Genomic DNA, 22,205 nt, shown 5'->3' on the forward strand with positions numbered 1-22,205 from the left:
TCATTGGTAGACTGTGACACGTCTCTTTAGACCCCCACTTATCTTTCGTAGTCTCAACCAAGAAAGCACATCCGAAGGATTGAAGGCAATTGTTTAAAATGCATTTGCAGGGTGCCTGGGTGGCTCAATCAGTTAAGCATCTGACTTCTGCTCAGGTCATGGTCTCCCAGCCTGTGAGTTCGCGCCCCGAGTCGGGCCTTGTGCTGACAGCTTGGAGCGTGGAGCCTGCCTCAGATTCTGTGTCTCCCTCTCTCTCTGCCCCTTCCCTGCTCACTCTCTCTCTCTCTCAAATAAGTAAACTTTAAAAAATAGAAATAAAACAAAATGCATTTGCGATGTTCACATGATCTTTCTGCATTGGTTCTTGCCTGTGCTCTACCTTTACACTTTTATCAGGGCTATAAGTTTGGCTAATGGAACATGTTATAGCAATATTCTCAATAATTTTAAGTGGAATGGCCCTATCAATGCTGATCTAAGATTTTAGTCAATTGTCCTCTATTGTTTTGCGAACCAGCAATAAAGCACAGACAGTATAGAATCCTCTGATGAGGGATAACACATAATTAACCAAGAATTAGTCAGTGATTACCCTGGAAGTAACCACACATAATAAACACGGAGGACACTGACCATTCTCCAAAGCCTCTGATGGAGTAATAAAACATCCACACACGATTGCCACTAACTGCTTACTTTTGAGATGTGATTAGAAACAAAATTAACCAGTAGACAGTTCTTGTACCAATTTGTATACTTGAACCTGAGGACCGTTCTTTTCACCTAAGATGTATACAAGCATTGAAACACATTCATGTTTATATCTCTTACTTTCACTAATGAAACATCGAGGACAGTATTTTTCTGATAGTCTCTTAGTTTTTTCCTGTAAGTCTAGTAAAGATGGATTCTTGAGGAATCAAACACTTGATAGAGACAACAGAAAGCAAGGAAACAATTCTGATAAAGCCCAGATGACTTAGAAGAGAAAGAAAAACTCTCACAATCTTATCAAGATAGAGCAATAGTCCAAGAAACCTTCATGGCTTAGCAGATGAAGGAAAAGTAAGTTTTAGTTCCACGTAAGCACACCTCGTCTGCCAGCCCCGAAGACAGCAGGGGGTGGACACCTGCCCTTTCTTCTCTAACCTCAGCTCTTCTCACTTTCTGAGGCAAGCGTCAGTCTCCAGCTGTGCGTAGGTGACTAGGCAGGCTTCCCACAGCAGAGGCCAGCCCACCATGCAGCCACTTCTTCCGTACTTTGCAGCAGTCCCACAAACAGGGGCATCGAAGCAGCTGGCATCTGGGGGCATCTCTGCACTCAAGCGGCGGTCCACCAGCATCTACACACAGGCCACCCCTCCCCATACAGAGGTCACGGGCCAGCTTGAGATTTCCCTCCTGATGCCTCTTTCCCGAGACTCCATTCGTAGGTCTCCTAGCTGGCTCACCAATTGCTGGTTCCTAAACTGGGGAATTACCTAGGTAACATCTAAAACTGGCCGCTGTCGTCAGAGGGCAGGAGAGACTGAGGAAAGAGGCAGCCCACATCGTATGGCAGGTGGCAAGTTTAACAAAGAAGAAAACTTCCAGATAATGCTCCTTTGGGACAGCAGCATGATGAGCATCTCTCCACACCTGCCTGCCGGAATCTTTTAAAGTTTATTAATTTTTAGAGAGAGAGAGAGAGAGAGAGAGAGAGAGAGCATGAGCAGTGGAGGGTTAGAGAAAGAGAGAGGAAGACAGAAGATCTCAAGTGGGCTCCATGCGGTCAGTGCAGGGCCGGATGCGGGGCTCGAACCCAGGAACCATGAGATCATGACCTGAGCTAAAATCAAGAGTTGGACACTTAACCGACAGAGCCTCCCAGGCGCCCCCTTAAACATTTATAAAGGGACCTTAACTGGATTCAGTCACATACGCCATCCAGATCGTCTCAACAACACATTACTCCCTTGAGGCTGCCTCCTTGAAAACAGCTCCCGCTGTGGACAGGTGGGCAGAGTGTACATTCCAAGGACGGTGGGTGGGGGCCTCAGAGCCTCTGATTGCCCAGGTCCAGCTAGACGGTCAATGGGTAGCTACATCCTCTTGACGACCACCTCTAGTCAGCCAGTTAGCTAGCCATTATATTAAGCAATTATATCTTTTTTTTTTTTTAGTGTTTACATTCTTCAGAGGGAAAATTTTTCTCAATGTCAAAGTGAAGCATTTTCCTATAATAGAATTTGCTTTATCATCTTTTTCATATCATATCATTTCCTTCTCTTGAAGTTTCATAAAGTGTCATTTTCTTTATCTTTTCTTGTTGTTATTGTCTGTTTCCTTACCGGTTTTGGTTGGTTTCAGGTAGAAGAATGGGGCAAAATGGCTTTATACTACTTGATTAAAAAAATTAAGTTCATTTATTTGTTTTGAGAGAGAGAGAGAGGGAGAGAGAGAGACCTGAGGAGGGGCAGCGAAAGAGGGAGAATCTCAAACAGGCTCCACAGTTAGCACGGAGCCTGATGCAGGGCATGAAGCCACAAACCCTGAGGTCATGACCTGAGCTGGAATCAAGAATCAGAGATGCTTAACTAACTGAACCACGCAGGTGCCCCTATTCTACCTTCTTTAAGCAAAGTGTATGATATAATTTAAATCCTACATTCAAATTATTACGGATTGTGAAATATTTTTGCTTTAATTTACACGTCGCTCAAAAATGCTTACAGAATATGTCTTCTCTGCAACTCTCTGACACCAGGACTTCATAGGATATAGACCATTGTAAGACCATGTCCTTGACTCTAAAAGTCAGATGACAGTGGAGACGAGCTACTGGGGAAATGCTATGGCAGTTTCAGAGGTGGGAGATCATAACCCTTTTAGGGGATCATAGAAGGTTTTTGAGAGAAAGTGGTGGTGACTGAGGTCATCCAACCTATGTGTATTAGTTTCTCAATGCTGTCCTGACAAATTACCACAAGTTTAGTGGCTAAAACAACGCAATGTTGTATACACAAATGTATTGATTTAATGCTCTGCAGGCTAAGGAGTCCTACATGGGTCTCACCAGCCTACAATCAGGTGTTGGCAGGATTGCATTGCTTCCTGGAATCTCTAGAGGAAAATGTTTCCCGCTTTCTCCAGCTATTAAACCTTGCCCACATTTCTTAGCTGATGGCCCCTTCCTTCACCTTCAAAACCCGCAAAGTTGCATATCTGCCCATGTTCCCTACTTACATCTCCTGAGAAGGCCTCACAGATAATCTCCTCATTCCAAGGTCCTTAAGTTAAGAACATGGGTAAAGTCACTTTTTACCACGCAAGGTGACATGATCACCGGTCCCTGGGGTTAAGAGGTGGACATCACTGGAGACCATTATTCTGCCTATGCCACTCTTCCCTCAATGTGATATTTTCTTCTCTCCTTCATGAAGCTTTATTCCAATCAAGTTGAATGTTCCTGCCTCCCTGCCTCTGTTCATCTCCTTAGTTCTACCTGAAATGTCCTTCCTCTCAATTTCAGGTCATCTCAAACTTGTCCACCTTTCCAAACCAATCTGCCCATGAAATATTTCCCAACCATTTTAGTGCACAATGACATCTCCTTCTTTGAAAAGTCTGTGCTTTGATTTACCTTGAACTCAGCCAGGGGTACTATGAACTTAAAGAAATGAGTATCCCGCATATTGATTAATAGCAAGTTTTGAAATACACTAGCAAGACTTCTGTGGGAACATAAACTCATTGTCCGAGGTACCCCAGAGAGAGTGGTCTTTGGTTTAGTCCAGCTCTTCAGGTCACTAAATAACTGAGGTTTTGATCCCGATTTTAAGCCGGATCTTCTTCTCTCTTTCTGATACTTCAACGTCCAGGTAAATTCTCGGGTCACCGAATGCAGAAATGCAAAGGTCATAGAAATCGTCCCCCTTCCGGGGGAGGCGGAGTCTTATTCCTGTTTGCGTGCTGAGCAATGGAAGGATGGAAGCACGTTCCCCTCACCAAACGCCCTCACCTGGTAGGTCCACAAATGTCCACAACCACTGCCTGCCGTTGCACGTAGATTTTGAACTGTTAGGCATGAAACGAAAGCAGTGTTTTTCCAACCACTTCAGCTCTCAGTGAACAAGGGAGCTTTCTCTGAAATGCTGCGGCATATGTCGTCTTGGATTTATCAAACACTGCTTTGAAAAGTGGGCTTTCTTTTTATGCCTAGGCACTGTTTCCCGCGATTGATTTTAGTGCTGCCATGAATAAGCAATTGCCCTGTGGAAAATGCATTCCACAGATAATTCTCAAGTAATGATAAACTCAGGGGGCACAAACATCATATTAACTATTGTTTTGTCACTGTAGCATTTCAGGGTTCACATCTTAATCACTCTATCTTCAAAGTGTGAATATTTTTTTTAAAATAGGAAAGTGTTTGACCTGGTAACAAACGTATGAATCTGGACTCTTTCTTACGGATAATCCCACACCTTGTGTTTCTTACTGTCATTTAAACAGGTTGATGTGTTTTTACTCAGTTGATGAGTCAGAAAAATACTTAAAAATTTTGTAACAATAAAAATGGTAAGCATTTCACACATTGTGTTAATAAAATAGAGATCACCTGTCAGAATTTGTGCCTTAAATAGGCTTATAAACATTACAGGGAATTAGGGGAAATAATTTTATTTCAATGAGCAAAATATATTCATGGAAATGTATGGTAACATTGCCGCTAATGATCGAGTCAGTTGAGACTAGAGTGGATACTTATTTTTCTTTTGATTTCCATGGAAAGTTCCTATACAATATTTGATAGATTAATTAATCTCAAAGGAAGGGCATCTCAGTGCCTCCCAAACCATTATATTTCTTTTTTGAATCATATGATATGATTATATGAATTACACGATCTGGCAATTTCTTCGCTTCATTTAACCCCAAACATGAATCCTCTGTTCCTATTTCTTTCTGCCATTTCTGTATTCATGATGGTTAAAGAGTAAATGTACCCAATCTCTCATTTGCAGGCCTGTCCTTTATAAACATAAAAATGACTATCACGTGTTTCCATAGAACTCCCCCTTGTAAATAATGCTACCGACATTTGTTGACATTTCTCTTTGTAAGCCTTTTATAAGGGGAAGAGATTAATATACACAGATATCAATGTTGTCTTCATTTCATCTGAATGGCACTATCCTCTCCATCCAAACAGGAACTGAAAGGGCTTTATTTCCGTTCTGTTAAGCCGATCCCAAATGTCTATTATCAGGGTCTGAATTTTTCATCATTTCTTACAATCTCACTGGTTACGGTATTCCTAAGTAGGCATTGTTATTCTATCATGTGATAAAGATGAAATACAGATACTGTTCTCGTTTCGAATACAATTTTAGAACCCATGGGAAATTTAGATTTGATACTTAGACTGCTCTTTTGCTGGCAGAGGGTGCCGAATCCAAAAAGATCAAGTATAAATCACGCAAGTTTGCACGGTGTCCCAACGGACGGGAACTATTCCTCAGGAATACCGTTGCCCGTCCAGTGCTGTTTTCCTAACTGCCTCCTTTACAGATTAAAAAACACTTGTAATACATTGAAGAAGCTATGATGAATATGGGGCGCCTGGGTGGCTCAGTCAGCTGAGCGACTGACTTCAGGTCAGGTCAGGATCTTATGGTTTGTGGTTTCAAGCCCGTGTCAGGCTCTGTGCGGAAGCAGGAGCCTGCTTCAGATTCGCTGTTTCCCATCTCTCTGCTCCTCCCCTTTTTGTGTTCTGTCTCTCTCTCTCTCAAAATAAATAAACATTAAACATTTTTTAAAAAGAGCAATTTTGTGTATGCTAATTAACATTGCAAAAATAAAATGTACTTTTAAATTTCTTACACAGGTTACCACTGACCAGTGAATGACTATGTATTTTTCTTAGCCCCTCGTCCTTTTAGGTATTGTTCCTCTTCTTCCATTGCCCCCAAGATGCTGTGTGATAACTTTGCAGAGAAAAAAGTCAGCTCTCTCAGGGTTGTACCACACAGATGTGGTTCTCTTCTTTCTTTGTGGTATCTGAATGTTTCTTCCTGATGTCCATGGCACATGACTGGTATTTGGCCATCGGTAAGCCCTCGTTGCATGCCCTCATTATGTCCCAGAGGGTCTCTGTGCAGCTGGTTATAGGGCCTTATGGCATGGCTCTTCTAAGCAGCATGACCTATATGACATTGACTTTTTGCTTACCCTTGTGTGGTCCAAATATCATCAATCATTTTTTCTGTGATATTTCCCTTCTGCTTTCTCTTACATGTGCAGACACTTCCGTGACCCAACTTCCATTTTTCTTTTTGGCTGGATCTACAGGAATCCTCAGTGGCCTGATCATGATGGTCTCCCATGTTTGCATCCTGGTGGCCATCTGGAAGATCCAGATTGCTCATGGGAGGCAGAACGCTTTCTCCACCTGCTCCTCTCACCTGGTCGGTAGTTGTCTCCATCCTGTATGGGACTCTTTTCTTTATCTCTGTTCGACCTGGCTCAAGTCCCTCCCTGGATCTCAATAAAGTGATTTCTCTGTTGTATACTGAGGTGATGCCCATGTGGAACCCCCTCGTCTACAGCTTGGGGAATAAGGAGGTAAGATATACATTTGGGACGAAGTTTGAAAGGAAAACTTCTCCAGCAGTTTTGGTAATTAGAACTCTGTTGTGTTGTACCTTAGACGTTGGTTTAGAACATGTCAAAAGAACACTGGGCTGAGAACGAGAAGTTCCCTTTATTCCTGAGTAGTTACCAGGTTACTTATAGACTGCTTGTATTTTTTTCATCAGTCTTCTCCATTATAAAGTGAAGGGGAATACAAAATACTTTACAGATATATTAAGGGTACAAATGTACTATATGCCAACAGAAAGTACAGAGGAACATGTATACAGTCTCATATGTGGGAGGACATTTATTCCAGATTAGAGAGCAAATGTTGTAAGGGAAAGGTCAACAGTGTTCATTAATAAAGGTTCATACACCTTGTTCTGTTGAACAATGGAAAGCGAGAGGGCTTTTGCAAAATAGGTGACTTACAATAAGGTAATGTCCCGATGAGAAAGTCCTGAGCCCAAATGTACATGTGTATGACACACAGGAGGGACATGGGCCAATAAATGGCTGGATGAGCAATGGGTACAGCTGGAAATGAGAATGGCCAAAAATATAAATATACTAAAGATAGCTGAACTCCACAATGGCTGGGAAAAATGAAATTACAATGACAAGACAGTGTTCCTTTTTCATTTGTCACGTTAGCAGACATCACAACGATTTGTGCAATGCTGGTAAGGTTGCCAACGAATATAGACCACGACATTGCACTTAGCGACAGTAGCTAAGTATAGAACAGCTACATTTTCAGAAAGTAATTTGATGATTTCTGTTAAAATTCACATACTCGTTGACCTGGCTGTCTTACATTTGGAAATCTGTGCTGTCGCAATATCAACACCAGACATAAATGCTGCAACATCATTTGCAGGGGGGGGGGGGGGGGAAGGGAAACAACCTCAATTTGTATCATTAGGAGAAACATACATTCTCTCCTTGAAGTGTTGGGTGGCTAATTATTAAACAAAGTAAATTAAATATTAATGCTTTGGTTCGGAGGAAACGTCCTGATACAATCATTGATAGAAGTCAAACCTTAATCTGTAGAACCGATCACAGTTTGTGTGGGTTTGCAACTTCCTGGGGAGCTTCCGCTGAAATCCGCAACCGGCTCCCATCACCAAAGGCAGGGAGAGACCAAAGAGAGAAGCAGGCCACTCCGGAATGGTAGGGAGCAGGTTGAACAGACAAGAGAACTTACTTGCGAGGTTGTCCTGGGCGCAGCGGTAAGACCATAGCCCTTCTGCCTCCCGCCCAATCTTGAACGATTAGATAGAGGCAGTCACACATGCCGTCCAGAGCGTCCAAGAACACATGACTGTCTCAAGGCTGTGTCCTTGGGGCAGCTTTTGGGAGCCGAGAAGGCCGGCAGAATGCACGTTCCAAGGACAGGGTCTGGGAGAGGAGCCTCCAGTTGCCAGGGTCCAGATCACAGATCAACCAGAGGTCAGATCTTCTCGTTGACCAACCCCCAACATGTAAACAAAGGTGAAAAAGGTGGGGGTAAAACCTACCTCATGTGTAAAAGACATCGGTGTGTGCCTATGGACATGATCATAGAGAGAATTGTGCAAAGTCACTGGCCACGCTGTTAACATTGGTTACTTTAGTAACATGACATTGAAAGGAGCCACAGAGAGTGGGGGTGCTTCGTGCTTGTCTGAGTTGTCGGACTTGTTTTGCAACAAATATGCTTAATTTCATAACTAAAATTTACTCTTGAAAAGCTGCCATCTGTGTCAAAACTGAAGGCATGAATAAGTGAATGAATGAAAATATCCATAAGTAAATAGATTTAGGCAGATGGACTCAATGACTTCTGGTAAAGCTATTTCTCCATCCTAACACTCTCTGGTTTAATGAAACCCTTTTACCTACTGGTGAAGGAAATCTTTGTCAAAAACTAGGTAAAAGCGAGAGATTCTTAGCAACTCTGCTCCCATCTCACTTTTTCCCTCTGAGGACCTGTATCTCCCCTCATCCCTCACCCTTCACCCCAGAATCTGTCATTTTTATACAAGGTGGTATGTTTTCTCCTTATTAAGCACTTTGAAATGATAAAAAAAAATGCTGAATTCAAAATGACACAATGCAAATGATGCAATTTGGAAAGTAAACTACTAAGTTAATTAATTATTAATATTCAGGTAAATTTTATAGTTTATGTAGCACAGCATTTCATGCAAAGGATGTATGCTTCTCCTAGTGATACCCCTTCAGCTGGTTTCCTTTTATTCTCCCTACAAATGATGTTGCCACATGTGTATCTGAGATTTATATTTCTGTAGCACAGATTTCCAAATGTAAGAGAGCTAGGTCCCAGATTATGAATGATTAACTTTGTTAGTTGTTGGGGGCACCTGGGTGGCTCAGTCGGTTGAGTGTCGGACTTCGGCTCAGGTCATGATCTCACAGCTCGTGAGATGGAGCCCCGCGTCAGGCTCTGTGCTGACAGCTCGGAGCCTGGAGCCTGCTTCAGATTCTGTGCCTCCCTCTCTCTGCCCCAACCCACTCACATTCTGTCTCTGTCGCTCTCAAAAATAAATAAACATTAGAAAAATTATAATTTGTTAGTTGCCAGTTTGGTGACATTTCCCAGCACCATTTTACTAAGACTTGATAAAACTTGGGCTTAGGTGAGCCAAAGGGAAATGTATTTTCATCTAGAAAGAGCAACAGTTTCTTCCCGGTCACACTTTGCCTTAAAATGACTCTATCCTGCATCTTCATTATATGACAGGTGTCAGATCTGTCACCTATTGAGATATGCATTGCCTAGTAGGAGAGCTGAAGTGTTTTCTTTGGTCCTAATTGCTTGGTAAACATTCGTGATGCAGGTGCTATTGAACGGGGATTGGGAGGAGAACAGCAGGAGGCAAGTGATAATTATAAATTTCCTGAATTGCTGTGAGGTCCTTGTCTAAGCGTATGCAAATAGATTCAAACCAACTGTCTTCCTCTAGTTCTGGTTATTGCTGTTCTGATCTGCTCCTGTATTCTGCCTACAATTCTCTTCCTGCCATATTCACACGGATTAACTACTTGCTTTTCATCTACTGTTTCAGTGTTACCTCCACTGGGGACTCACCCTAAGGGATGATTAGAGACAGTGTCAGTTAGAGCCCGTGTATTGTCCTCTTACGGCACCATCTTCTTTTCCCTTAGACTTTATAGCTGTAACACAGTGCATCTTAAAATAGATTTTTGTTTTGTTTTTATTAGCAGGAAATGTTCCCAACTGATTCTTCCTAGAGGGCAGGGACAGAAATTCAAGTGCAGGTGCATTTTGCCGTTCATTTGTTTGTTCACCCCGGAAGTCGTTAAGTGGTTCTGCCTATTTTGTAAAGAATCGCCAGTTAGTCCCAGTATCGTAGGAGGTGCGGTTTCTGAGAGATCAACTGTGATCCTTTGTTCCTCTGTAGGTGATGCGTCTTTCTGATTCTGCCTTCTTTGAAGATTGTTTTCTTTATTCTTGATTTTCTGTACTTTAAAAAGTGTATGCCTAGGGGTGGTCTTTGCTGGCATTTATTCTGCTTAGCGTTCTTTATGTTGTCATGCGGGGTGGGAACTTGGGGACGGTCACCCTGATGTGGATGGATTCCTGACTCCAGAAACCCATGTAGTTTTTCCTTGAAACGTTGTCCTTTGTGGGTGTATGCTCCTCTTCTTCCGCTGCTCCGTCGATGTGGTGTGATCCCTTTTGGGAGAGAAGAGTCATCTCCTTTGTGAGCTGTGCTGTACTGATGTGGTTTTTGGTCAGCTTGTAGTGACAGCCTGTTTCCTCATGGCCACCAAGCATGTGAACGGTACGCAGCCATCTGCAAAGCCTTGCCGCATACAGTCATCCTGTGCCAAAGGGCCCGTGTGCAGCTGGTGGCGGGGCCCTGTGCCACGGGTCCTCAAAGTGCCATTGTCCATGAGACCTTCACTTTTGCTTAGGCTTCTGTGGTCCAAATGTGGTCAACCACCTTTTCTGTGGCATTCCCCCTTTTCCCTCCCTGGCATGTGCTGCTACCCAGAAGAGTAAGTTGGTTCTTTCCATGATGGCTGGATTCATAGGAATCCTGTGTGCTCTCATCATCCCGGCCTCCTGTATTTTTATCGTCCAAACCTTCTGAATATCCAATCTGTTAAATGCAGGCAGCAAGTTTTCCCTACCTGCTCCTCGTGCTTGGCTGCTCTGGCCATCATGCATGGGACACTTTTCTTCCTTTGCATACTTCCTCATTCAAGTTCATCTCAGTACACTAATAAATTCGATTTTGCATTCTATTCCACATGGATGCCCATGTTGAGTCTGCTCCTTTACTGCCTGAGGAAGACGAATGTAAAAGAGGCATTTAGGGGGACATTTGTTAGGAAGAATTTTCTGCTGGGGAGGGAATTCGGACGGTGCTTTTACCAATGTTCAGGTGGAATTGCCAAACGTGTACTAAGAAGGAGGTGGACTAGACTTAAGGAGTTGTCAGTTTGAACCTTGACTCTTCCCATTAGAAAGAGGATTAAAAGTTAACGTGCAGCGTTGGGTTCGTTTGCCGTGTACAACCTAGTAATGCGACAGTCTTCAATTTGTGTGTGCCTGGATATTAATTGGTAGTTACACTTTAATCATTCTTATTTCAGAGTGTACAGAATCATGACATGCTGGAGTTCTATTTCAGATCTAAATAATTTTTAGACTAAAACCGTGCCATTTAAAATAAATTTCTGTGGCATTTCAGAAAGAAAAAAAGGATTAAAAGAGGATAAATTCTATACCATTTCTGGTTCTCAATGTCTTAATTTGTAAACTGAGGGTAATAGACTCAATGTCATTTATATTACTTTTTTATCTAAAGTTCTGTGATTGGACACAGTATGTCCAACTCCTATGAATGCCATCTTTTTAGACACTGGGAAGAAAAGAAAAAAAGACTTTCCTGGCAATGATACCACCCGTTTTTCCACTTTTCCTTTCTAGGGACTTGTTCTCCCTTTCCATTCCTTGATTCAATATATCAAATGCGAGACTTTACAACTCAGTATCTTATAGTATCACACATCTTTCTTAAAAATAACTGAGCGCAAAAAAGTGTAATGAAACGATAACCCTTTAACAACAATACATTGAAGCCTTAGGTGGAAAATTGCAAGGAGGCCAATGTCATGTGTGGTTTGTACACAGATTAATCGATGACACATATAAGAGCACCTAACACATAGGAAGTTCTCAAGAAAACATGTTAAGTGAGCGAGTGAACAAAACAAATATAAGGCACGTAGTTACTTTAAGTCCTAATTATCATCTTTCTTAACAACCTGGACCCAGGTGTGGTTTAAGGTCATACTTCTTTCCATATCAACTTCATCTCATTCTTTTTCTGGTCACTGATGTCTTACCTCTTTTAAATGTTTTCCAGCTTTATTGAGGCATATTGACAAATATAATTGTAAGATATTTAAATTGCAAATAACGTAAGAAGGAAGATTTGATATACGTATACCCTGTGACGGGATTCTCCCCATCGAGTTAAATCGCACATACCTCACCTCACATAGTTGTCTTTTGGGGGTGGCGAGAACCTTTAAGTTCTACTCTCTTGGCACATTGCACTTAATACAATACAGTGTTGTCAACCACAGTCACCATGTTTTCCACTAGATCCTCAGGCCTTATTCATGTTACAAGGGAAAGACTGTGCCTTTGATGTCTTTTGAATCCAAGCTGTCGGAGGACCCTCATCACTCCTGTGGGAAGGATCACGCGCCAGGATTACTCTGCGTGCAAGTGCTTCTAGTTTACAGTCGAGTGTATTCCTGATGATTTTTATTTCCCCTGCTCTAGCTGCTGTGGTACTAGCAGCCTACTCTGCTCTTACATGGGATTTTGAAACTAAAGTTGTCTGTCCTTTCTTCCACTCTTCAAAGGCCAGCCATGGCCATTCGTCTCCTCAAGCAACATTTGTTCCTCTTTTCCCTCTGCCTCTTTTCCCTCTGTTCCCATCCTTTCCCTTTCTTATCTTTCTCATGAGATTGGTGTATGAGAGATGATGCAGATTGCCCTTGATTTTCTTTTCTTTGTTTTTTTTTTTTTTTTGCCCTTGACTTTTGAGGAACTATCTCACTTCTAAACTGAGTCCTCCACAAATAGCCCAAATCATTGGCTCTATTTTTCTTTTTAATGTTACAGCATCTTGCATCTTCCTATGAGGAAACTCTTTTGTTTTTGCTTTTTGAAGTTTTCTCTGAGACCTCAGATCAATTTATTGGGTACTCGGAATGATTTGATATTTATCTCCCTGTGTTTGAAGGATAAGGCAAGCCTAGGGTCCTGCTAGTACTCCGCCATCTTATCCCCCCTCCCCGCCCGTTTTTTGTTTTTGTTTTTGTCCTTTGATGTCCTGAAAATAGAAAGTTTTCTCACTAAATGGTCCATGATTAGACTTCAACTCTCTCATGTTTTTCATGAGACCCTTCTTCTTTGAGGCTGGCACTCTTCTCAGAAAAATCACTCGCATACTATGGCTATTTGCATTAGTGCCTGTGGATTTGTAGGCTGGCTACATCTAGGAAGGACCGGAAAATACTTTTATCGAGTTTTAAACTCAGTCTTTTGCTTTCTTCCACATCAGGGTCACACTTATGGGTTGTTTCTTCTGATGGTTCATGGAATGACAATAAACGTACAATGTCAAATTTATTTATAGACTCTTAAGTCTATAAAGAAAAATAATGGGTTTTCAGGGAAGAGGAGTGGGCCTATTTTAGATGTCATGACAGGAGGACCTGTGATGCAATGTTTATCTAATCCAGCAATTTGACTAGGCCGCAAACAAGCGCATGTGATTGTTGATGAAGTTAGTTGTCCTGTTTCTTAGGAGGTTGATCATATTTTCAGAAGAGGCTTTTGTGAATGCTGACACGAGGACTGACACATTCAACATACATGGAGCCCCAAATATTTTCATGGCTGTGATGTTGAGGATTTAATCACATCAATGGTTTGTTTTTTTTTTTTTTTCCTTTTAACTGATTTGCTCACTGATGTATCCAAAGCACCTGGAACATGCTTGCTACATCATGGGTAATCAGTAAGTGTTGATGAATTGAATGAATAAATACAAGGGTTTCATATGGAGCCAAAATATAATCCAGCATTTTCCTCTTAACCCCTTGTTCAATCTGCTTCCACCTCTGTCCCCTTCATTGCTATGACAACAGGGGAAATAAGAGGGGAAGTTCTGGGTCAACCTCCAAGATTATCTGGTCTATCATCAATATGTTGTGATGTATACATTTAAATGGTCATTTAACCTCAGAAATCTCTGGTATTCTCAGAGTTCTCAGCTGTCATACTGTACTGTCTATGGCTTCATGAATTCTATACCTCATAATTCAGATATATTAAATTTTGTTAACCTTACATAGCCAAAGCATGAAATACCAAAGTGTAGAGAGTGAGAGAAGATACTCTCTTCCATAAAAATGAATTCCTTACCATGACACTAGCTGTCATGATAGTAGAACCGAAAAAAAAAAAAAAACAAAAAACCCAATATAACAGAAAAGGGTATCTAAAAACAGATAGATGAGTAGTTTGGGAATTTATGCATGATATGTTTAGCACTTCGCATTCCATTTTTCAGTTTTCTTGTATAGGAAATTCACACCAGGCATGACAATTGGAAAGGCAACTATGGAGAATCACCCTATTAGATAGAAAATATAAGATAACACATTAGCAATTAGAAATGTGGCAGTAAATTCCTTATTGTAGTATAACTGGGATGGCAGGAAAATAGTAAAGCATTCAAGTAAATACTAGAGAAGATGGGAGAATAAAAGATTTATGTTCTTTTAGTTAGATCGTCTCTGCCTGCTTTCTGGTAGTTTAGTGCTACATACTGGTCTTTACTGTCTGGTGATCCTATTATCACCACGGACATTAGTTATCTCTGTATTTCTGTAACATTGTCTCCTACTGCCAGTCTGGTATAGAGAGAAGAGATACCACTAATCATATCAGTGAGACTAGTGTCCCATGTCTTTTCCAAAGACAGTAGAAATGGACTTGTATCTCTAAAGCCCAGTGATCTGTGCGGTGAGACCAAGTTTTGGTCTTTTGGGCCAGTCATGATCTTGGTGGAAAATAATCCCAGAAGGTGTATAAGGGAAGAAGTCAAAGTTCAGCTAGGCAGTTGAGGCCAAGGAAGATAGATAAGCATTGTCCCAAATCTGGCTCTTAGGATTGAACCTGGGCTCATCTCTCTCTCTCATCCAGCTGCAAACATATCCATTCAGGTTTGATCTCCCTAGGATGGTCTCTCAAAGAAATAATTTAACTCCTTTCCATTCTCACAGAAAGTTCCCATTACCCAACACCTAGAAGAAGTTAATCTCCTAATTTCTCTTCCTGCAGCCACATTCTTAAAATTATGTGTCCACTTATTAATGTCCTCATTTGTTTAAAAATATTAATTGAACACTTACTCCTTAAAGCACTATTCCAGAAGCTGGAGGTGTATTGTGGAAAAAGGAAACAAAATTTATACTTGTTGTGATAGAGTGCTATGATGCAATAAATATTCAATGGTATGTAACGGTAATTGATTGAAGAAAAATAAACTAGATAAAGAGGGGAAGTGTAGGAGGGTTGGGGTGTGGTTAACTGTACTCTTTTACAAAGGATGATTAAAGGTGGCCTCCACGATGAGCAGAAATCTGAAGAAAATTGCACAGATACCCGGAGGAAAATACAACAGGAGCCGAAGGAAAAGACAGGAAGATTCTGAGGTAGAATCCTGTTCTGACTGTTCCAAGAATAGCAAGTGGACTGCATGAGGTGATGGTAGGTAAGAGAATCTAGATCTTTCTATTCATCCCCTCCATTGAACTCTTAGGAGGACTAAATGGGTTAATACTCTCAAAGCACTTTGAAGAATGCCTTGCATATAGTAAACTTCTCCTGTGACAAGGCTGATGTTCTGTGGCAACTTTTCTTGTGTGTGTGTGAATAAATAGATGTCACCTGTTTTCTGAAATTCCTTGAAGGATTCCTTACTGCTTACAGATATAAATTCAAACTGCTTTGCTTCATGAAGTGTTTATGAAGTTTGATCCCAAACCCAGTTTTCTACCTTTGTATTTGAAATTTTTGTACCTCCAATGTCGACTGCTTTTGTCTCTCAAAAATTCTGTCCAAAGTTATAGCTCTCCCTTGCTGCATAACACCCCAATCCACCTTATTTTTATGTGCCTATAGCTTCCTTCCCTTTGAGATTAGTCACAACTAAGAGACTCTTTTCAACGTCTCTGGTCACAATGATCCTACCATCCTCGTAACTCATGGACTGATCACGGGGTCCCTCGTGCTGCTGTGTGCCCAGACTCACCTTCTGATTACAAACTTTCTGAGACAAGGCTTTATTTTAGATTCTCTGACCTGCACAGCACGAAGGGCCGGTGCTCATTATGCAACAGGGAAGGCTGAAAACGGGATTTTGAAGTGTGTGAGGGGGTAGTCTCAAAGGGAGAGGTAGGTTTATTTTGTACAACGACAATGGATTCAAGTCACAGTACTGTTCTCTTGAGAGAACTTTAATATCTTCTCTATAGGCCCAATCTCCTGAGCTTTTGATTCCCTGAGGGAGTTGGCTCCAATTTACACACAGCCTTTTAGAAAAATCTCTCTGATGTGTTGTGCAGAATGGAGTCAATGAACCCCGTTTTAAAGCGCTATTGGAATGCCCAGGCTTCAAGATGGTATCATTGTATTGTTTATCTTCCTAGACACCTGAAGAAGCTGAGAAGAATGACCAGTCTACTACGTTTGTAGGGTAATTCATTTTTATGTCAGGGAATGCTACTTTCATAACTTACTATGACATAAACAGGCAACGGCTGTAGGGATGTTTCTTCAGATAGGTACATTGAGTGAATTCCTAAATGGCTTTCAGGAGCCTAGGTGTCAAAAAATATCAAAAAATGATTTTAGATGTCTGGAAAAGTATCATCTCTAAGCTTACCACGAAGAATAATTTGGTGCAAGTGAAATATTCCATCCGTGTCTCTTGCTTTAGATGACCTAACTGGAATGAACATGTTGGTTGAATCTGTGTTTGGCATAGTGATAGTGAAATGTGCTGCAAGATTTATGGCTAATGGGACGCTCATGGGAACGAAGAAGAGGCCTTGGCCTCTTTGGCTTTTAATTTCTTCACTTGCCCTACATGGAGTTTTAGAAGTAGAAAACAAACCACTGAATCTGCTGACCTGAATTCCATGCTGCTCTTACCCTAAGTCACATGCATATCTAGGATCACGATGGCCCTATGCTAGAATTTTTGCATTAAGCAAGGTTGGAAAAAAGAAAGCAATATGCATTTTGACAGTCAGAAACTATTGTTTTCACACGATAGTTTGAGTTGGTTGAGATCATAGATGGGGAAATTCTAGTTTCATCCTCATAAAATGTTTTCATAACCCAAATCTACTGTGGCACTGACAACACTTTGTTTATATCTTCTTTGAGTAAATAGCAAATACACACATAAATGACCTGCAATGGCTTTACATGTTTAGAAAATACTAACTTCTGGAAACATGTCACTAACTACAGTATAGCTTTCCTGACTATTCTTAAATTCTGCCCCTCCGGGCCTTTCCTTTCCAAGCTCCATTGTTTCTGGGACAACAGGAGTGGGTTTTCATTTCATTACTTCCTGTTATTCAACTTCCTGTTAAGCAAAACCCCTTTCAAGCTTTCTTACCAGGGAAAAATGTTAGATTTCTGTCGACACTTCTCCTGCTGCACAGCCCATTGGTATTTCTGTGTGATTGTGCTGTTGTAATCATTATGATTATTTCAATGTCCAAAATGTGCATTTGTCTTCCTCAGTTTCTTGTTTCTTTTGGGTATTACCCTTACTTCATGTTTCTCTCACTTCCCGTTCATTCACCCCCCTTTTCTTTTATAAAAGAGTGTTATTCTGAAATAAATTTTCATAAGCAGCTTCAAAGGTAGTACAGAGAGGCTCCCATCCCCTTCACCCAGGTTTCCCCAATGGCTACATCTTACCAACTACAGCACAACATCAAATACAGGAAATGGAGATTGGTGTGATGTGTGGATTGCTCTATATCATTTTACTTCGTGTGGAGAGAGATTTGTTTAACCAACTCAACCATCAAGGTACGGAATTCTTCCATCTCTACATGGATGTCCCTGTGCTACACCTTTACAGTCACACCTTCACCCTCCCTGCCTTTCCCAATCTCAGACAACTACTAACCTGTTCTTCCTTTCTATAATTTTACCATTTTGAGAAGATAATGTAAAAATAGAGTTCTGAACTTTGAGATGGGCTTTTTTTCAACTCAGTGTAATGACCTTGAGACCCATTCAAGCTTGTATCTGTAGCATATTTTTTCCTCTTTCTTACCGAATAGTATTCGCCAGTATGGACATTCCAGATTGTTTAACCATTTATGTATGGTAGGAATTTGCGTTGTTCCAGATATCTGGCCATTATGAATAGAGCTTGTGTCAACAAAATTTACAGGCTTTTGTGTGGGCATAAATTTTCATTTCTTTGGGATAAATGCTCATGTGTGTCCTTTTCATCCCTAAATTATTGATTTTCTTCCCCAGCTCCTATTAGTACTTAATTGGTTACAACACTCACTCAATATTTAAGAACTAGTTTATTCTTTGATGAACTAACAAATTTGATGGGCTTTGATGAGATTAATGGGTACATCCACCAGTGACTGGAGGAATGTAGCTGTTTGTAAGTTGTCACCAAGGAGATCCTGTGGAAGATTTTAATCCCTGGTCAAAGCCATCCTCCCAGGTATGAGCTTGCCCTCCTTTTTGGAATCACAAGTCTGTCTTTTACACACCACAACTGACTGTTTATCTAGAGTCTAAAGGAACCGGCAAAGAAGTTACATTTCTAATACCCTGAACCTACAGTTAGGGTAGATAAGGTATTTGCCTGAGTTCAGAAAAATTCACATAATGCTTTTTGTCTATAAGATGTTTCTTAAAGGATACTCTGTGCAATGTAGGCATTTTAAAAAATGGGATCTGGCACAGTTAGAGGACTTGCTTTAGAAGGTCACCAAAGGTCACATCTCGGTCTACACTTCTGTGATTTTGTTCAAAAATCTTGTGATCGGGAATAAACTGAAGTGCTGAGAGAGGTTCAGTGTTTAGTATCACACAGATAGCAGATAGTGAGGATGGCCATTTGGAGGTAGAAGTCAAGAGTGTGATCTCTCAGTCTACCTTATGAACTTGAAAAATGTTGGAAGTTAAATTCATTTTCTTACATTGATTGATTTATTTTGAGAGAGAGGGTGCATGCCCAAGAGTGAGGGAGGGGCCAAGAGAGAGGCGAGGGAGGGAGTCCCAGGAGGGTCCATGCTGTCAGCTTGGAGCGTGACTAGGTGCTCAAACCCAAGCACCATGAAATCATGACCTGAGCCAAAATTAGGAGTCAGACGCTTAGCCAACTACTTAGTCAACTACTTAGCCAACTACTTAACCAACTACCAGCTACCCAGGTGCCCCAAAGAAGTTAAATTCATTTTTAAAAACAATTTAATTATAAATTAATTGTAATGAAAAATCTTTCTCTCATTACAGATTAAATCAGAGAAATGGAATTTAGAAATCAAACTTTGGTGACTGAGTTTTTATTTGTGGGCTTAACAAATTGCTTCCAGCACCAGGTTGTTCTGTTTGTGATGTTTCTCTTGGTTTATCTGGTCACTCTTCTGGGAAATGTGGGGATGATCACCCTCATTTGGATGGATTCCCGGCTCCACACTCCCATGTACTTTTTTCTCAGCCACTTGTCCTTTGTGGATGTCTGCTCCTCTTCTGTCATTGGTCCCAAGATGTTGACAGACATCTTTGTGAAAAAAAAAGTAATCTCTTTCTTGGGTTGTGCTGCCCAGTTATGGTTTTTTGGTCAGTTTGTAGTGACAGAGTGTTTCCTGTTGGCCTCCATGGCTTATGACAGGTATATGGCCATCTGTAAGCCCTTGTTGTATACACTCATTATGTCCCGGAGAATCTGTGTGCAGCTGGTGGTAGGGCCTTATACCATGGGTCTTATGAGCGCCATAACGCATACGACGTTTGCCTTTCGCCTGCCTTACTGTGGTCCAAATACCATCAATCACTTCTTCTGTGACCTTCTTCCTGTTCTCTCCCTGGCATGTGCAGACACCCAGGTCAATCAGGTTTTACTTTTCATCTTGGCTGGAGCTCTAGGAGTGCTCAGTGGTGTGATCATCCTGGTTTCCTACATTTACATCGTGGTCACTATCTTGAGGATCCGCTCTGCTGAGGGGAGGCGCAAAGCCTTCTCCACCTGCTCTTCACACCTGACTGCTGTCTCCATCCTGTATGGGACACTCTTCTTTATCTACGTACGCCCCAGTTCTAGTTTCTCCCTGGACATCAATAAAGTGGTTTCTGTGTTCTACACAGCCGTGATCCCCATGTTGAACCCCCTTATCTACAGCCTGAGAAACAGAGAGGTCAAGGATTCATTCAGGAGGATGTTTGAGAAGAAGAATCTTCTTCTGAGTAGGTAAACTAGATACCATTTGTACTACAGATTGAGAGGTGATATAGACACAAGATGCAGGGCATGGGCTGGGTGATGGGAGTCCTACTTTTGTGTTGAGATTCAATTTTTATTACTGTGTGTCATTGAGAAGTCATACAACAGCTGTAGGTCATGATGTTCTCATTCAATGTTTTTATTTCTCAATTCACAGGACTAAAATGATGAGATTTAAAGTGCAATGAGTGGCTTAGAGAACTCCAAAGCTTTAGAAAATATATTTTACAGTGGAAAATGAGATATGCTTTATTATATATGAAATAAGTGGAAAAATGTTAACCAAAACACCTAATAGTATCTCTGTTTTCCTTTTACAAGATGTTGAGAACTGTCAATTCTTTGCAAGTTTACCTTTCATTATTTTAACAAAAATGGTATAAAGGGTATTTTTCTGGTGATATGTAACCATAGCACTCCCTAATGACACCTGCATGCTTGGAGTAGATGTTTGAGAAAGGCCTTGTACACCTGCTATAGTTTCTGCTCATAGTAACAACTTGTTGAGGTTTTGCCACTGTATTTGTGTGATTCATGAATGTAAAGTGAGGACTATATTGCACATCTTTAAGAAAGTGGTAGTAATTATTATTGTTATTTGTTGATTTTTTATGTCATCAGCAGGGAATTAATTTCCATTTTATAGATGATGGGCCTGATAGCTAATAAGTCTCAGTGGATTGCCCATGACTTCATACTTTGTTCCCACATCTTTTCTCTGTGCATACAATGTTCTTGCAACTCTCTTGTTTTGTTTTTGTTTTGTTTTGTTTTGTTTTTAACACAGCAACAAATGCTAGAATGATGTGATGGAGCATGTGTCTTGTATAAATTGAAAACTCACACAGAATTTTAGTGCCTTCTCTTGAAGGTCCTCTTCCAGAGGCATTTAATTTTAATCTGCTGACTTTGAAGAATGTAAAGAGCTTCTAACGCTTAGAATTTTGTCTTATTTTTTTCCACATTTCTTCCCCATGCTTTCTGCCAGTAATGGTGCCTGTAATGGCTAATGACTCAGGATGAAATGCAGTAAGATGCCATTTAATTAAGAATGAATGGAACTCAGTTAATGGTGCAACATTTAATTAACAACTAATTGTTACATATGCCTCTTATGTGCCTGACACTTTATTGGGTGGTATTCATATTGAGCGAAAATATCTTCATGGAAGTTAGAGGCTTGTGAACAAACAAAAATAAAATTCAGTATGATAATTAATTAATTAATTAATTAATTCAGTGTATATCCATGGTGATTTTTATGACAAAACCAATCCAGGAGCCAAGATAGAGATTTAGGGTATCTTTAGAAAAGGGTGGTACAGAAAACTCTCTGTAAAGAGGAAGGGGCTAGAAAACAGGAATAAGTTGTGTTTTAGGTTAAGTTTTCCGCAGAGTATGGATACCATGAGTTAGGTCAAGAAAGGAAAAGAGCCTTCCCCAAATAAGTAACCAAGTTTTCCAAGGCTGCGGGCAAAGACTGAGAGCTAATTTGTTCTGACTCTCAAGGTATTTTTCCTCATTCCCTTATGATATGCAGGTTGTGGGATGGGCAAGTTTGCATAGCACATAGTGCCTATTGGGAGAAGGGACTAATTATGAGCGGTATGAGTGCTGATGCAAATGGTCACTTTTGAGAATAGAGTGAAATACTTGTTATCTCTCATCAGGTGACTCTTTGCTGCATCAATCTGTAAGATCTTCCAGGCATTTGATGCTGGGTTCATTGTGGTCTAGTTCCTCCTCACTCCGAGTCTCCATGCACCACAAATGTAAAACCAAACAGAAAGCTGAGCAGATTGCCTTGGTAAACTTTAACAGCACAGTCTGATTGCTGTTTTTGAGAGGGCCACATCCCTTAGGGCACATTCCTATACAGTGATCTGTGCACCATCCAGAGGCTTCCTCTGTGGGATATCTTCAGTCATTCTCGGGGTCTTATGTGTCCTTTCCATTTTCTGT

The 22,205-nt window shown here is 40.9% G+C and overlaps 1 protein-coding gene and 1 pseudogene across 1 annotated transcript; both read left to right on the forward strand.

The window, feature by feature from the left end:
* Positions 1-15,429, forward strand: part of LOC106989724 (olfactory receptor 5G3-like) — a 34,558-nt pseudogene extending 19,129 nt beyond the window's left edge.
* A 3,840-nt stretch (positions 15,430-19,269) lies between these two features.
* Positions 19,270-20,400, forward strand: LOC128311766 (olfactory receptor 1002-like). The gene has a single exon (XM_053203158.1). The coding sequence runs from the start codon at positions 19,270-19,272 to the stop codon at positions 20,212-20,214; it is 945 nt and encodes a 314-aa protein (XP_053059133.1). The 3' UTR covers positions 20,215-20,400.
* The last annotated feature ends 1,805 nt before the right edge of the window (positions 20,401-22,205 follow it).

The sequence above is a fragment of the Acinonyx jubatus genome, chromosome D1 (assembly GCF_027475565.1).
Source record: "Acinonyx jubatus isolate Ajub_Pintada_27869175 chromosome D1, VMU_Ajub_asm_v1.0, whole genome shotgun sequence".
NCBI lineage: Eukaryota > Metazoa > Chordata > Mammalia > Carnivora > Felidae > Acinonyx > Acinonyx jubatus.